Raw genomic sequence first — 17,623 nt, 5'->3', positions numbered from 1 at the left:
TCTGAAATTTCTGCCTCGAGAAACTTATAAAAGGCGGCCCCGATGCCTTCTGGTCCAGGTGTCTTGCCATTGATAAAGCTTGCTGAACTCCTTCTATTGCTATTGGTCTTTCAAGACTGATTTTAACGTGCTCATGCAGTTTGAGCATAAGTGACAGAAAATCTTAAGCACCTTGCACTTCAGCCTCGCTGCCCCACAAGCTCCTATACCGCTCAAGAAAAGTCAGTTCGATAACCTTCTGGTCCGACGAAACCATGCCCTGATACCGTATTTCTTTGATCTTCTTTTTGGTAGCATACCTCTTCAGGTAGCGCGCGTTTGGTGGGTGCTTCTCCCATCAAGAACCGTTCCGCACGTGCCCTTACCACGGCGCCTTTATGTCTTTCCTCAGCAATGCATTCCATTTGTCTTTTCACTTCTTTAATTTATTTTCTAAACAATGCGGATATCGTGCTATCGGTATTTAAAAGATGGTCAAGTGTGACTTGTAGCTCGTTTTTTTTTGTTTTTCTTAGTATCGTAAGATGCGTGACCTCTCAATTGCGCCCATTTTTACCTTAGTTTTAAAATTCTCCCAAACCGCGGTAAAGCTTGTGGTGCCATTAGGCAGAGCTTCTTTACACTTTTGGCTGACCACTTTAACAAACGCTTCGTCTTTCAAAAGGTTTTCGTTTAATTTCCACAGATCTCAGTTAAGTGCACTCGTTTTTCCTTTATTACCTATTTGGAACATTACAAGATATGGTCCCTGAAGCTAACGTGCTCCACTATGTAGTTGCTACAAAAAGCCAAGATATTTTGGGAAATGTACACGCGATCTAATTTAGCGTGACTTTGAAGCTGAAAGTGTGTAAACTGCGCATGATTTCAGCGAAGAACATCAACGTCCACAAGATCACATTCCTCTGTTAAAGTACAAAGCTGTAGTGTACTTTTGTCACGAACTGGATTATTACTAACCGCGTCTTCAGGCATGCAAACGCAGTTAAAGTCATCAAGTAACACGACAATTCTGCCACAGCTTAGGAAAATAGCTAAATAAGCAAAAAAGCATTATCTGTCAGAACATGTATTAGGTGCGTATAGACAAATAATTCGCCATTTTTTACTATGCAGAGAAAAATTACAAGCGCTAATCTGCCACCTTGTGAAGTTATGACACTTTCTTCAATAATGCCAAGAGACCGTTTTAAAAAGATATCACATCCTCTCTACTTTCCAATGGTTTGGCATACACAGACATTAACGTCTGCTTTATAATTATCAACCATGCAGTCCCAGCCTGCTCCTCGCTCTGAATTTTTGATTCTTGTAACGCTTAGATGTCGATATCATTTTCAGTTAACAGTCGCTTTAACTGTACTTGTCGCTTTCTTTTCGTTAACCCTCTTATATTAACATTAAGCGTACCTATCCGAAGCGCTGACGCTGATTTAGAAAACATTGAATCGGCCTGGTCGGCCTGGTACGTGCACTAGTGCATGGTCTTCACCGACGCGGAGCTGGTGTGGCAGGTCTTCCACGGTGTAGGCAGCCTTCAGGCGCAGGTACACTATAGACGCGCGTGAGAAGCTTTGTCATTACAACCTGCCACACGCCACTTCTCCCTCGATATATCGGTGATAGTGTCGTAGGGCGCCAGGGCTGTTTTCACGTCTTCGTCCGGGGTGGTGTGCAAAAGCCAGTACAGCTTCATCCTGATGTCTTGGTTTCAAGGGTCTACCACAACACACCGGTGCTCCTTAAAACTGAAGGCAGGGGCTGACAAAATCTTCTGCTTGGTTTTTCCGTCTTGGAATGTTATCGTCCAGACGTGATTTATTTGATAGGCCCCAAGGGCCACAACTTGCGGCATGAGCTGCAGACGGCCTGAAGCATCTCGGAAATGCTCGATTCGATGTGGCCTTACCTTTGCATCAGCGTGCAAAAAAAAGAACAGTAGTAACGGTAGTACCTGAAGGCAACTGCGTTAAAATGATCTGATATTCTTGTGTTGTCGTATCGCTCTACCTGATGCCGTGACCCAGCTGGGCCTTCGTAACCGATCCTGAGGAGCAACACATTCGGCGTCCGCACCGAACGGTAGCCGGAAGTAGAATCCCTAAACAATCACGACGAGTGGGTTCTTCTCTGTTATTTTCATATAAACAGTTTTTTCGTTAATTACCGTACCGTTGACTGAACACCAGGATGACGCTTTGCTAAATGCTTTGTTACGCAGGAAGTTGGTCAGAAGCTGAGCCTATTTCTTTATACAACATTGCGCAGAAATAATAATTACATCTTCACCGATGGCAATCATAATGTCATTTTCATGCACTAAAAAAAATCTAAGGTCATAGTAGGCTACCCTGAGGCATGCAGGAAGAGACACAGTCTGCAAGCAACCACCATTCATCTCCACAAATTGAGATTGGTGCGTTAAGCATCAATCAAGTTTATGATATCTGTGGGTAATCCCATGAAATGAAGATTGAAAGAAGTTTGTTATGCGGAACTTTATCAAAAGCCTTAATGAAGTTAAGAAGCAATATATATACTTGGCCTGATTTGTCTATTATGGTGCTAAATTATGAATATAGCACTTATTAGTTGAGTAACAACCACATGAATGAAACAGACAATGACAATAGGGAAGACATAGCGGAAATTAATTGTTTATTTAACTCAAATTAAACAGACATACTATGCTTTCCTTGCTGTTATTGTTTGTTGGTTTCAATTGGTTGTGACTCAGGAAAACCGGGCCCCTCGGTTCCCTTTCTTCTTGTTCATTACATGCGAGGGTCCGGAAACTTTGCTGCCTTCAGGTACCACCACCACCACCATCATCATCATCATCATCATAATCATCATCAGCTTGTTACGCCCACTGCAGGGCAAAGGCCTCTCCCATACTTCTCCAACTACCCCGGTCATGTACTAATTGTGGCCATGTCGTCCCTGCAAACTTCTTAATCTCATCCGCCCACCTAACTTTCTGCCGCCCCCTGCTACGCTTCCCTTCCTTTGGAATCCAGTCCGTAACCCTTAATGACCATCGGTTATCTTCCCTCCTCATTACATGTCCTGCCCATGCGCCCCATTTCTTTTTCTTGATTTCAACTAAGGTGTCATTAATTCGCGTTTGTTCCCTCACCCAATCTGCTCTTTTCTTATCCCTTAACGTTACGCCTATCATTCTTCTTTCCATAGCTCGTTGCGTCGTCCTCAATTTGAGTAGAACCCTTTTCGTAAGCCTCCAGGTTTCTGCCCCATACGTGAGTACGGTTAAGGTACAGCTGTTATACACTTTTCTCTTGAGGGATAATGGCAACCTGCTGTTCATGATCTGAGAATGCATGCCATACGCACCCCAGCCCATTCTTATTTTTCTGATTATTTCCGTCTCATGATCCGGATCCGCGGCCACTGCCTGCCCTAAGTAGATGTATTCCCTTACCACTTCAAGTGCCTCGCTACCTATCGTAAATTGCTGCTCTCTTCCGAAACTGTTAATCATTACTTTAGTTTTCTGCAGATTAATTTTTAGACCCACTCTTCTGCTTTGCCTCTCCAGGTCAGTGAGCATGCATTGTAATTGGTCCCCTGAGTTACTAAGCAAGGCAATATCATCAGCGAATCGCAAGTTACTAAGGTATTCTCCATTAACTGTTATCCCCAATTCTTCCCAATCCAGGTCTCTGAATACCTCCTGTAAACACGCTGTGAATAGCATTGGAGAGGTCGTATCTCCCTGTCTGACGCCTTTCTTTATTGGGATTTTGTTGCTTTCATTATGGAGGACTACGGTGGCTGTGGAGCCGCTATAGATCTCTTTCAGTATTTTTACATACGGCTCGTCTACACCCTGATTCCGTAATGCCTCCATGACTGCTTAGGTTTCGACTGAATCAAACGCTTTCTCGTAATCAAAGAAAGCTATATATAAGGGTTGGTTATATTGCGCACATTTCTCATCACCTGATTGATAGTGTGAATATGGTCTATTGATGAGTAGCCTTTACGGAATCCTGCCTGGTCCTTTGGTTGACAGAAGTCTAACGTGTTCCTGATTTGATTTGCAATTACCTTAGTAAGTACTTTGTAGTTAACGGACAGTAAGCTGATCGGTCTATAATTTTTAAGGTCTTTAGCGTCCCCTTTCTTATGGATTAAGACTATGTTGGCGTTATACAGGGTGGCCCGTATACAGGGTGGCCAGTTTTTCTAGAACAATGTGCCCACTATCCTTCAACAAATCTGCGGTTACCTGATCCTCCCCAGCTGCCTTCCCCCTTTGCATAGCTCCCAAGGCTTTCTTTACTTCTTCCGGCGTTACTTGTGGGATTTCTAATTCCACTAGACTTTTCTCTCTTCCATTATCTTCGTGGGTGCCACTGGTTCTGTATAAATCTCTATAGAACTCCTCAGCCACTTGAACAATATCATCCATATTATTAATGATATTGCCGGCTTTGTCTCTTAACGCATACATCTGATTCTTGCCGATTCCTAGTTTCTTATTCACTGCTTTTAGGCTTCCTCCGTTCCTGGGAGCATGTTCAATTCTATCCATATTATACTTCCTTCTGTCAGCTGTCTTACGCTTTTTGTTTAACTTGGAAAGTTCTGCCAGTTCTATTCTAGCTGTTGGGTTAGACGCTTTCATACATTGGCATTTCTTGATCAGATCTTTCGTCTCCTGCGATAGCTTATTGGTATCCTGTCTAACGGAGTTACCACCGACTGCTATTGCACACTCCTTAATGATGCCCATAAGATTGTCGTCCATTGCTTCAACACTAATGCCGTCTTTTAGAGTTAAACCTGAATACCTAATCTGTAGCTTGATCTGGAATTCCTCAATTTTTCCCTCTTACTGCTAACTCATTGATCGGCTTCTTATGTACCAGTTTCTTCCGTTCTCTCCTCAAGTCTAGGCTAATTCGAGTTCTTACCATCCTATGGTCACTGCAGCGCACCTTGCCGAGCAGGTCCCCATCTTGTATGATGCCAGGGTTAGCGCAGAGTGTAAAGTCTATTCCATTTCTAGTCTCGCCATTCGGGCTCCTCCACGTTCACTTTCGGCTAACCCGCTTGCGGAAGAAGGTATTCATTATCCGCATATTATTCTGTTCTGCAAACTCTACTAATAACTCTCCCCTGCTATTCCTAGAGCCTATGCCATATTCCCCCACTGACTTGTCTCCAGCCTGCTTCTTGCCTACCTTGGCATTGAAGTCGCCGATCAATATAGTGTATTTTGACTTACTGCCCTCCAATTCCTCCAATAGCACTGCTAGACTCGCCTCACTAGATAACGTTCTAGGGTTAAACATTGCCAGGTTCAGATTCCAATGGCGCCCTGTCCGGATCCAGGGATTCTTAGCACCCTCTGCTGCGGCACAGGTCTGACCGCCGCCATGATCAGTTGCTTCGAAGCCGGTGGTGACTGAGGGCCGGGGTTTGATTGTTGTATTCATATAGGAGGTTGTGGCCAAGTACTACTCCAGGGTGGCGAATCCTGCTCTGGTTAGGGAGTACGTTACCGGTTCTGGTCACCGGGATCAGGCCGCACTCCAGGCTTTGTCTATGCAATTTTATCAACACGCGGATTTTTTTAATCCGGTGGAAAATTGCGCGGCACCGGGATTCGAACCACGGTCCTCTTTGCAGCGAGGCGGATGCGCTACCTCTACGCCATCGCTGCAGCCTTCTCCCAAGTTCACGTATCACGTGACGCGTTGCGCCAGAAAGGAGGTCCTGCATTCGCCGCCAAGGTTGTGGGTGGTGGCGCTGGCTAATACTCCCAGGTAGGGTTCCTCGATGCATAGGGCCTCTTTCAGGTGGGGACACCTCATCTTGGTTCTTTCCAATACGGAGGCGCTGGGCGTGTGGCGGCTGCAGATTAACCATCGGGCAGAAAGAAAGGGAAGGCGGGCGTGCTAAGCGCGATAGCGCCGTGATTTAAATGCAGATTTTCTGCTTTACCATCTGATAAGCAGTTTGCTTGAATAAATTGCTCGTTTCAAAAGAAATTAATAAAGGGAAAATGAGACATCCACCCAATCGTAGGAATTGCTACAAAGGAAACCCATAGGGGTTCCTCGGAAGAAAAGCCTGGCAGGGGAAGAAAAATTCGTCTTGGTCTGGGACTTGAACCCGGGACCGCCGCATTTCCGGGGCATCCGCTCTACCATCTTACCTTACGACGCGGCTAGCAAATGGCAGGGCTTTTCTTTCGAGGAACGCGTAAGGGTTTGCTTTGTAGCAATTGCTACGATTGGGTGGATGTCTCATTTTCTCTTTATTAATTACTTCCCTCCACCTTGCGGGTTTCCGCAGAACTATTACGTCAAATCGAAAGAGGCTGTTCGACACTTTTCGCGAGTATCGCACCTTGAGGGTGGCATGATTTGTTCGCGAGGTTACCCCCTTTTTTATTTAGTCATTTCATTCGTAAACGTCCCACAAATATTACTGGAATTGTACACTTGGATGAAATTTTAAGTTTGAAGCTTTTTTTATAGTAATATTGTTTCTAATGGTTTTCCTATCGTATTTATGAAAGTAGTAAAAGAAATTGGGAGACGTCGCGTGGGTAGGCCTGCAGCAATTCAGGTGCCTACTGAAGAAGAAAAAATGCACTGAGAACAGTTTTCAACAATCAAGCACAATTTATTTACAAAAGCAAGCAGTAATTAATTCACTTTATAAGCTTTCAGCGAGGTTATTTGGTTAAAGTGTGGTTACCCTAGTGCAGGCTCGTACCTGCTACAGTCTTGCTAGCATAACACTCAGCCGGCTTTTCAGTAGTGTTAAGCCATCGCAGATAGATGCGGAGACATGTGGAGACAAATTGCTTAAGAAGTTTTCCAATAACGTCTTCCATCACATCAAGGGTCGTGGGCAGTGTTAGCCGACATGGAGGCTTTCTATGGCTGGACCGAGCTATAAAAATTAAATATAGTAACAATTACAAAAATGCTAACGAAGTATTAGGGTGAGAAGTAAACTTGCCTGAAATGCATATATAAGGTATACAGATGGTGGTGTGCCCAAGTATTTGTCCGCCCACAAGGAGCATGTTATTTTTATGATGTCCCCACCAAGTTCCTTTCATACTGCTATGCAGCAAAAGCTTGGGCAGACTTATGCATTATCATACTAGGAAGAAGCATTTTCATGCACAAGTACGTGTAAGGTCTGAATGAAGTTGAAGGTTGAAATAGTACAGAAAGCTGCAGTTTTCCTCTAGTGCTTTTATTTACATTTGTAGCGCTAGCTTGCACTGTAGAAATATTATACTGTTAATATTCCAGTTACTGAGTTCTGCTATTTACAATCGAGGGTACTTTGTTGAAATCTATCAATTGTTCATGCGTGCACACACTTCACGGGTGCCGCAGCGTTTGACATGTCGGATGACCAGTTGGACGGCATTTTCGTCACTAGAAAGGAACTTTGCGGTTGTTCTGAGACAAAATGGTGGAGGACCTAGAAGGTGTGACAGCACGTTCAATGGAGAGGAAGGTGTGACGTGCAGTGTGCATTTTGGCTTTTGTGAACTTCTCTGCGCGGGTAGAAAGCGAGGAGACAGGCGCTGATGTCCATCATTGCGCAAGGGGACAAGAGAACACAGCGATACGAGTAAGAATGAAAGTTACAGAACTGCAGGCTACATGCATGGCACACAGGGAATCCAGGTGACGACAGCAGCAACAAGCATATCATGGCAGACACTATGAAAACGCCCTTAATTTTGAGCTTGCTTTTAATATTATATCTCACCACCAAAGATACTGTTTCACTTATTATAAATTTAGGCTTTACATAAGCCTTCACTACACAATTGCTTTAACATTTCCCGTAAAATCATGAATGCTTTGCATTACGTACACACCAACTACAGCTGAGTCTAGAAAATGTGTCACCAATTTCACAGCACTAAATGCACAATGCAATTATTTGGCATCTGTTAGACCACCACATCTTACTGACACTACAACAGTGTGTATACACGTCGCAGCTGCCGCCCCACACTCCTCAAGTAACGCATATGCTGCGCGCGAGTTGTGCCGAACATGCCAATAACAGTGTCTCGAAAAGCCCGCCCTCTCAAATAATGCATTCTAGACGCCGTGTTTTGGGGCAGACCGCGTGGAATGGGGTCGCCGTTACCGTCGAGCTCACTACTACTGCTGCTGCTGTCGTCATCGTCTGATTCTATATCGCCCTCAGAAAGGCGAAGGTTGTGCAATACAGCACATGCCGCAACAATGTTGGCCGCACGTTCCGGCTCGTAGAGGAGGGTGCGGTACCGCTGCAGACAGCGGAAACGGCTCAGCCCAATGAACCTCTCCACCACGGAACGCATGGCGGCGTGTGCTTTTTTGTACGTCCCCTCAGCTATCTGCACTGGAGGGTAGCCGCGAACTGGGGTTAGGAGCCATGGCTCCAAGGGGTAGCCTCTGTCACCTGCACGAAGATGGATATAGTGCATTGAGTACTCCTCTGACAAGAGGCAAGTTGGCAACTAAGGAAAGTTACAACATCATTCAACAAAGGTAGAGTTCAAAGGTCGTGAGTCCCAAGTAAAAGCATTAGTTGGGCATGTCCGTACCCGACACAAATTGTTAATCAATTTACAAGCGCACCAGTCGGTGCCTGCCAGAAGCAGAAGAAATCGACACTTGTTGGTGTTATCAATGACACAGTAGTAGCACTAATGTGTGTTAATTTCTTTTGCTTTTGGTAGACAATAGGTACAGTAGCAGCACTAATACGTGTTACTTTCGTCTGCTCCTGGCAGGCACCTGATAACATCCTTGTAACTTAAAACTTTGAACATTGCCAATGGTGGCAGTAAATGCTTTCAGTTTTTCTACTCCTGGAACTTGCTCATGTGCTTGTAATTCAGTTAAAAGTTTGTGTTGGGGCGGACACGGCGTTCTGTTCGCTACTGAAGCGTGACTGCGCCAAAAGATGTTTCGTCTCACGGAGGAGGTATCCCCAGAATTGGAACCGCTGGCACAGTCATGTCCGCCAGATGAACGAGTCGTGGTCCCACCCTGGTCGTATAGGGTCCACGGCCAGGATCCTCATGTCCGCGTCGCAGATCTGAGGAAATATGTGAACAGAGAAAGTGCCCGCTGACAAGAGCAACGTAACTGTCAAAAAGTATCGGCACTAAAGAAAACGTGAGGTGCACTTACGAACATGCAGTTGAGGGCGTAGTATCCCTTGTGGTACATGAATGCAGCCTTGCGCTCACCCTTGGCTGCGACAATGGCTATTGAGGCTGCCGTCCACGCATCCGATAACGCCGGTAACAGCACCGCGCCGAAGGAAACCCTCCTTCACGGCTGCCTTTTCCTCTGCCGTCTTCGGAAAATGGACCCACTTGTTGCGAGCCCCCGCGTTTACGACAGCCTCTGCCATGCGTCGCTCGCACATGCTCAGAGTAGGCTGCGACACATGGATCGTCTCGTCGCTCCCTACGGACGTTTGGAAGCTCCCGGTGGCGAAGAAGCGCAGCGCACACACCTCCGCTCCAACGACAGTCCCGTCGCTCGCACCGCTTCTAGCTCCCCCGCCAGCTCCTCGCACAACAACGGCACCGTTTCCTTCGAGATATGAAAATGACGTCGAAATTGGTCATCCGGCACGTCAAACGCGTCGTCTAGCTTTCCGTGTCCACGTCAGCGACGGCAAAGAGCCACCGCCATAGCGATGAGAGGGGCAGCCATTTTCTATTCCTATTTTCTATTTCTATTCCGATGACGCACAATGAGTGCGTCAGCGTCACTTTGGCGTTTCAGGTTTTTGCGGGTTCCTGACATCGCGTGATTGACAGACACAATGAGCTCGGCGCGGTCATTTCCGACCAATGACAGCGCGGTGATGGACGGGAAAGGCACAAAAAAGTAATAGAATTCCTACAATATCGCACCACTGGAGGAACTAGCCCTTAACAGCCTCGCTTAAAAGCCGCAGTTTCACCTGAAAGGTGAAGCATCGATCGGGAGAGAAAATTAGTAGACAGCTATACAAAGTAAGCATAGCAGAATTATTGGCCGTATAAACTTGTAAACATTCACTTATTAAATAAATTAACAAGCGTAATATCACGCGCGCACAGGCACTCATGAACACAACTCACTCGATGACCGCGGACACTCGCTGTTAAAACGCTGGCGTGAGGAAGTGCCGCAGCAGCAGCGAGCGAATGGACCTTCGCGTTGCCTCTCGCTTCAGTGCGAACTAAGCGGTGAAAACACAGTACACACGAAGCTATCAGCGGTCGGTACACTGTCTCCATCATAGATTGCTTTCATGATAGGGCGCGCGCGGCCGCACCATATGCAGCAGCCGCCGGTGTAGAACGTCTTTGGACTTTATACTGAACATCATGGCGACGGTGACCACGAGGGAAGAAATGCAGCTGAGTGCCCATATAATTGTTAGAACAACAACAACAACAATAACGACACGAGGTATCCGGTGCCGCCATGCATGATAATCATCCCACTGCAGTGCTACACCGCCATGCATGATAATCATACCATTGCAGTGCTGCACGTGGACCCGGACGTGGCTGGTGCGACGTTCATGGCGGCGGCCAGCTCGGTTCCCGCCATAGCCGCCTCCATAATCGCCATCATGGTGGCCAAGGCAAGTGCCGTGCCCTGTGTAGACTTGGGCTCTAATCCAGTTTTGCCAGCGCACAGGCTTTAACAGCTCGCGTTCCTCTTCGTTAACTTCGCTCTGTCCGCCTGCTTGTTTGCCTTGTTGCGAGTCGACACGCAAGTGAGCATTGAAGAGTGCTAACGCAATAAGAGACAAAGCCGGCAATATCATTACTAATATGGATGAGATAGTTCAAGTGGCTGAGGAGTTCTATAGAGATTTATACTGTACCAGTGGCACCCTCGACGATAATGGAAGAGAAATTAGTCCAGTGGAATTCGAAATCCCAAAGGTAACGCCGGAAGAAGTAAAGAAAGCCTTGGGAGATATGCAAAGGGGGAAGGCAGCTGGGGAGGATCAGGTAACAGCAGATTTGTTGAAGGATGGTGGACAGATTGTTCTAGAGAAACTGGCCACCCTGTATACGCAATGCCTCATGACCTCGAGCGTACCGCAATCTTGGAAGAACGCTAACATAATCCTAATCCATAAGAAAGGGGACGCCAAAGATTTGAAAAATTATAGACCGATCAGCTTACTGTCCGTTGCCTACAAACTATTTACTAAGGTAATCGCAAATAGAATCAGGAACACCTTAGACTTCTGTCAAGCAAAGGACCAGGCAGGATTCCGTAAAGGCTACTCAACAATAGATCGTATTCACACTATCAATCAGGTGATAGAGAAATGTGCGGAATATAACCAACCCTTATATATAGCTTTCATTGATTACGAGAAAGCGTTTGATTCTGTCGAAACCTCAGCAGTCATAGAGGCATTACGGAATCAGGGTGTAGACGAGCCGTATGTAAAGATACTGAAAGATATCTATAGCGGCTCCACAGCCACCGTAGTCCTCCATAAAGCAAGCAACAAAATCCCAATAAAGAAAGGCGTCAGCAAGGAGATACGATATCTCCAATGCTATTCACAGCGTGTTTACAGGAGGTATTCGGAGACCTGGATTGGGAAGAATTGGGGATAAAAGTTAATGGAGAATACCTTAGTAACTTGCGATTCGCTGATGATATTGCCTTGCTTAGTAACTCAGGGGACCAATTGCAATGCATGCTCACTGACCTGGAGAGGCAAAGCAGAAGAGTGGGTCTAAAAATTAATCTGCAGAAAACTAAAGTAATGCTTAAAAGTCTCGGAAGAGAACAGCAATTTACAATAGACAGCGAGGCACTGGAAGTCGTAAGGGAATACATCTACTTAGGGCAGGTAGTGACGGCGGATCCGGATCATGAGACGGAAATAATCAGAAGAATAAGAATGGGCGGGGGTGCGTTCGGCAGGCATTCTCAGATCATGAACAGCAAGTTGCCATTATCCCTCAAGAGAAAAGTATATAATAGCTGTGTCTTACCAGTACTCACCTACGGGGCAGAAACCTGGAGGCTTACGAAAAGGGTTCTACTCAAATTGAGGACGACGCAACGAGCTATGGAAAGAAGAATGATAGGTGTGTAACGTTAAGGGATAAGAAAAGAGCAGATTGGGTGAGATAGCAAACGCGAGTTAATGACATCTTAGTTGAAATCAAGAAAAAGAAATGGGCATAGGCAGGACATGTAATGAGGAGGGAAGATAACCGATGGTCATTAAGGGTTACGGACTGGATCCCGAGGGAAGGGAAGCGTAGCAGGGGGCGGCAGAAAGTTAGGTGGGCGGATGAGATTAAGAAGTTTGCAGGCATGGCATGGCCACAATTAGTACATGACCGGGGTTGTTGGAGAAGTATGGGAGAGGCCTTTCCCCTGCAGTGGGCGTAACCAGGCTGATGATGATGATGATGATGAACGCAATTATCGAGAAAAAAAAAACAAAACGTGCATTGGCATTCGGATAAGGGAACGCGGTGCCATATAACCTGCAGCGCCGCCACGATCCCCTGATGCCGACGGTGATGATGCAAGTTTCCCCAGGCGTGAAGCGTCCCCGCCGTAAGTAGCACGTTTAACGTTTAACCATAGAGAAAGAAATTCGTCAAGGGCGGACATTCGGCGAAAACTGGCAACAGGAAATACGTCACGCTAGTATTGATTCCAGCTGTTAGCTGATGCGAGCATTGGAGGAAAAAGAATGTGAAACGAATCTGACAACGTTTGATTTTTTATTCTCTCTCGCTAAAACTGAAAAAGATTTTCGTACAACCGAACTTATACTTTGCGACTTATTTTTCTTCCGTTACCTAGCGACCAGCCAATGACAGGCCGGCTGAGCATGCTATAGAGTTCGCCTGTTCGGTTACTCGTCTGTCTTATCTTATTTTTTTTTTGAGGGGGGGGGGGGGTGGGATGTAGCCTGGTTTATTGGGCTTTCAGCGTATTCTTGCGTTCCTTCTGCACTTCGACACGGCACCACTGTGCTATTGGGCTACGGCAAGGTGAGAAATATTGTTAAATTTAAATTATGGGGTTCTACGTGCCAAAAACACATTCTGATTATGAGGCACGCCGTAGTGGGACTCCGGAAATTTCGACCACCTGGGGTTCTTTAACGTGCACCTAAATCTAAGTACACGGGTGTTTTCGCATTTCGCCCCCATCGAAATGCGGACGCCGTGGCCGAGATTCGATCCCGCGACTTCGTGCTCAGCAGCCCAACAAATATTGTGTGCTAGTCTGCCCTGTATTCCAAGCAATTTAGGCTTACGGCGCGGGACCGAGCATTGTGACGCAGTTAGCGAAAACCAGCTCGGCTGTTGTGGCGCAGTTAGTTTGGCGTGTACTGTATCGTACTGCGACATGTTTGCGACGATTTCTGTGGGCCCCTACATTATTGTAACTTATTTCGGCTGTTTTAGGGCACGCTCGCCGCATCCAGGGTTCTGACGCTGTTAGCGAAAAGCAGCTTGGCCTTTCTGACCCAGTTAGTTTCGCGCTGATTGAATCTTTCGAGGCGAAGTTTGTGACGGATTTACTGGAGGTTGTAGCACCCAAAACGATTTTGTTTAAGAAGTTTTTGTTGAGTTAATAATATGACTTTGAGTCCTCAATTCTCGAATTGAAGTGCTTCCTCTATAAGTACTAATTACGGGATTATTAAGGATATAGTTATTACTTATCTGCCATATTTTTCGCGCTACCGAGTTCCTCGTAATCACAAAAAGACATAACTTCATAGAATCTCGATCGGGAAATATCCTTACAAAATTCACTTTTTAAAAAAAAATAAAATTCTGTGCGGCTGATACGGACACTGTACTTGTGACATGAAGTCACACAACAACAACAGTTTTCTGAAACTTTCGAGGGTAAGAAGGAACGCGTGAAACATAACGGCAGGTTTCGCAGCGACTTCTCGGAGCGAGCGGGAGAGGGGAAGTAAAAGCGAGCCGGATATCGCGGCGGGCCCGCGATTACAGCCTGTCGAGTCATAAGCCGCCAAACTCTTCGGCCGAACCGAGTCTGAAGACGATCCAGAGAATCCCATTCGCGACTTTTGACGGCCCCACTTATGCAACGTCGCTCTCAACGAACGCTTCGCCGTAAACGCGAGCGCCGGGCGTGCTGGTTGAACGCGCTCTTGCTGCTTTGTTCGCCTTCGCTGCGCGTTCTGAACGGAAGAGGGACCCAAGAGCCCCAACGCCTTACAACGCCTCACTGTATGTTTAGCGACTCCTGCTCCCAGCATGAACGCACAGCATGAGCGCACCCCACATTAAACGTTCCGCTAAGGCGAGTAGTTTAGCGACCATTTCGCGAATTAATTTTTTTTTTTAGCCCGCGCATTCGTGCAATTATTTCGTGGGGTGTTGATAGATCTGCAGCCGACAATTCTGCGGCGCAACGCATCGGGTGCATGAGCTCGGGCTACTGGATGCCGGAGCATTCTTCGCAACTTGCGCCCGGTCAAGCCGGCGGAAAGAGGGGTGTCTTCAGGCGTATATGACACCCCCCCCCCCCACCCCACTGGCCTCTTGCACCCGGGGCCCACGGCCCCACGGTCTCCCCCCCCTCCCCCCCCCCCCCGTGTTGCGACGCCACTGCCTTTCGGTACTCACCCTTGTCAAAAACGCGACGAGTGATTGCCGAGAGGGATAACACGGAAGTGTGCTGCTTGCGCTGGCTGAACGCGGCAAAGATAAGGTCGAGGAGCTCAAAAACCAGTAACTTGCAACTCGAAAATTCTGTCTTCTAAACGACTGAAAACAGGCTTTGTACCCACGCATATGTCTTGGGTGCGAGTAGAACGCATTCTGCAAGCGTCTAGCATGGTCTGGCTGGGAGCCAAGTGTTGTGGCCACCTCTGTGTGCAGAGGTAAACGCTCATGTCTAGAACATCGGAGCGTCGCGCTCGCGATTGCACGAGCGACATCTACAGGTTGAGATAGGCCACATCAGAGCTTGCGCGGCACCAATGAGGTGCCAGCATTTTCTCACCATGTCTATCGCCGCGGCTGCAACAACTGCTTTGGCCGTCAGAAGCGCTGTCAATGGTGTAGCGCCGAAAAGAAAAAAAAAGAAAGAAAGAAACGCGTGGATTCGCCCGTCTCGGAGCCCTTATACTGCAGGCTTATTCTCAGTTCGCGGTATCATCACACCGCTATTGCGTCGCACACATATCTCGCGCATCGCGCCGTGTATTTTTCACAGCGCATTGCGCTTATTGCCGTCTGTTAGGAGTGAATTTTACCAACCTACTTTGATCGTTTATTGGTCTCTAACTAGCCAACGATGCGTTAATTGCAAATAATTGTAGGTTTCGATCGCACATACAGAAAAATTCTGCCTAGATATCCTGAACTTAGGCGATTTATTGAAATCAACACATGTAGGTACCTCAAAAACGTTGTCAAGTGTAAGCACAACATACATGAGTGGTAAGCGGAAGCATTTCCTTGTGCGTTTCGTGAGCGAACATTGTCAATGCTCACAGTACTGCAAAGTTCGAGGAAGAGGCGACTACACTGCAGAACCCTCGTCATAGTGTTTATCATTGCTGCCGCAGAAGGTTGCAGTGAGGCAAACTAATATTCCGTTGCAGCTCCACCAGACAGCTGTACGCTCTGAATTCTCGCAGGGAGAGACTTGTAAAGGTGGTCCACACGAGTTGGGTCATTCCGCAGACTCCTTTTTAACAGCGCCCCCACAGATCGTGTGAATTGCGTCTTGTCAGGCCAGGCTGTTTGGCGATATTTTATCATACCCTATACATTTTCAATAATATTGAGGTCCGAACTTCTGGCAGGCCAGTCTAAGGGCATTACGGCGAGGCTGTCAAGAAGCTCTCAAACTTTAGTGGCTGTGTGGACGGACGCCCCATCCTGCTGAAAGTGGTAGAGTCCAGTACATAAGTTAAAAGCACCGCTTCTATTACTTCCGCGTAGGCTACTACCGTCATCCGTCATTTAAGCCTGTGGAGCGGTCCTAGGCCTTGATAACTCACTGCTCCCCACACGGTGACTGACGTGGGCCCACTGGAGCTAACATTCCAGACTTATATTTCGTCATCTCTTCGTGATAAAGCGTACTCGGTTAATAAAAAAATTAAAACTTGCCTTCAGCACTGATAAACCGCGGCATTGGAAGAATGCCAAGCATTTAATTAACGTTGCTACAGTACTCTTGTTCAGAGGCGTATCCATCATAATTCCTCATTCGCAAACCCAAATACAACCTAAACACATATATTGTCATTAATGTGAAATTTTAATTAGTTACCTTATGTAGTACTAAGAATCTGTCTCGCTGTTAGCATGGCTGTATGTAATATTTGTCTTTCATAAACGAACATACTAATTCTCACTCTCTATCTCTCTGTCTCGAACATTGTGCGGACAATTTTTGCGCGCTAAAGGAATATTTGCAGCATAACGCGCGCTGGAAGACCAATATTACAGGCTGCTCTCTGGACGCCACACACGTTGCCTGTGGTCCCGGCGTGTACAGAAGGTGGCTTCGTCGCTGAATACAATGGCCCGCCAGTTGTCCAGTTTTTGGCAACGGAAGCGATGTCCATGCGCCGATCTCTGCGCATTTTTTCAAGCTGGGTCCTGTGAGCAGCAATTCTGATTTTTATCACGGCTGAATGAAGCCTCCGGCGTATGGTTTGCGTGGAAACCTTCGATCCCAGAATATCCTGAATTTCCCGGGCAAGGGGTCTTCAACAGACGCTGCTACGATCATTCGGCCCCCTTCATCGGTTGTAGCCCTGTCTGGTCGACGACAGGCAGCATCAGCAAGCCTATCTTCCTTGTAAAAACTCGGAGCACTTTGAGTTGCCAATCGACGCCTTGTAGCCTTAATATGGCTCTTTGAGTCATCGTGCGTTCCATCACCGTGATGGCTTTTATTTCATCGAGTGTCAAGCGCGGTGCCATTGTTGAAGTGCAGCATCAGTAAAGTCGCATAGAGAATATGTAGGCATGGCTGCAGCAGCTGGCCCACTCGCGCACGCTCCCAACGCTAAATTCAGGAGCGGCCAAGCACCCGCTTCCGAGCAGCCGCGAAAAACCACGGGAAATTTTATTCATCTGACAAGTGCGTGTAAATCTGCTGCCGGAAAAATGAGTTTACAGCATAGCTTGCATTGGGCGCCGAGAAGAACGATTCGCTGCGTTTTTTCTTGCGCTACACCGTCGACAGCGCACGGCCGACGCAGTCGTTGCAGCCGCGATGGTAAAGGATAAAAACTGCAAGGCCGGCGCCCCGTTGGCACCGCGCATGCTCAGATGTGGCCTATTTCAAACTGCAGACAGAGAAATTTCAACAAGAGCGGACACTCCCATAGAGCCCAGCGGCCGAATTGACCGTAGCACACCAAGCGCGTGGTATTAACATCTTCCGGTTTCGGGCGAGTGCGTTTTGAACACCAGTTGGTACACGCCGCGCCGGCTCCGCTTTCGGCGCGGCATTTATTTTTTTCGCTTCTGCTGAACCACGCGTGGCCTTGGCGTGGAATCGTTTCATTATTTAGTAAAAATGATTGCGAACGACTTTTACAC

General features: G+C 47.0%; 1 protein-coding gene across 2 annotated transcripts in view; it reads left to right on the top strand.

Moving 5' to 3' along the window:
• The window catches only part of LOC142566219 (putative sodium/potassium/calcium exchanger CG1090), a 171,548-nt gene that overhangs the window by 18,926 nt on the left and 134,999 nt on the right, over positions 1-17,623 (top strand). For both annotated transcript variants that reach the window (XM_075677059.1, XM_075677058.1), the window contains exon 2: positions 10,556-10,656. In XM_075677059.1, the coding sequence (XP_075533174.1) occupies positions 10,556-10,656 (101 nt within the window). The remainder of the gene's footprint in view (positions 1-10,555; positions 10,657-17,623) is intronic.

Source organism: Dermacentor variabilis, unplaced genomic scaffold (assembly GCF_050947875.1).
Source record: "Dermacentor variabilis isolate Ectoservices unplaced genomic scaffold, ASM5094787v1 scaffold_12, whole genome shotgun sequence".
NCBI classification, from domain to species: Eukaryota; Metazoa; Arthropoda; class Arachnida; order Ixodida; family Ixodidae; genus Dermacentor; species Dermacentor variabilis.
This window is presented reverse-complemented; position numbering and strand designations above follow the sequence as displayed.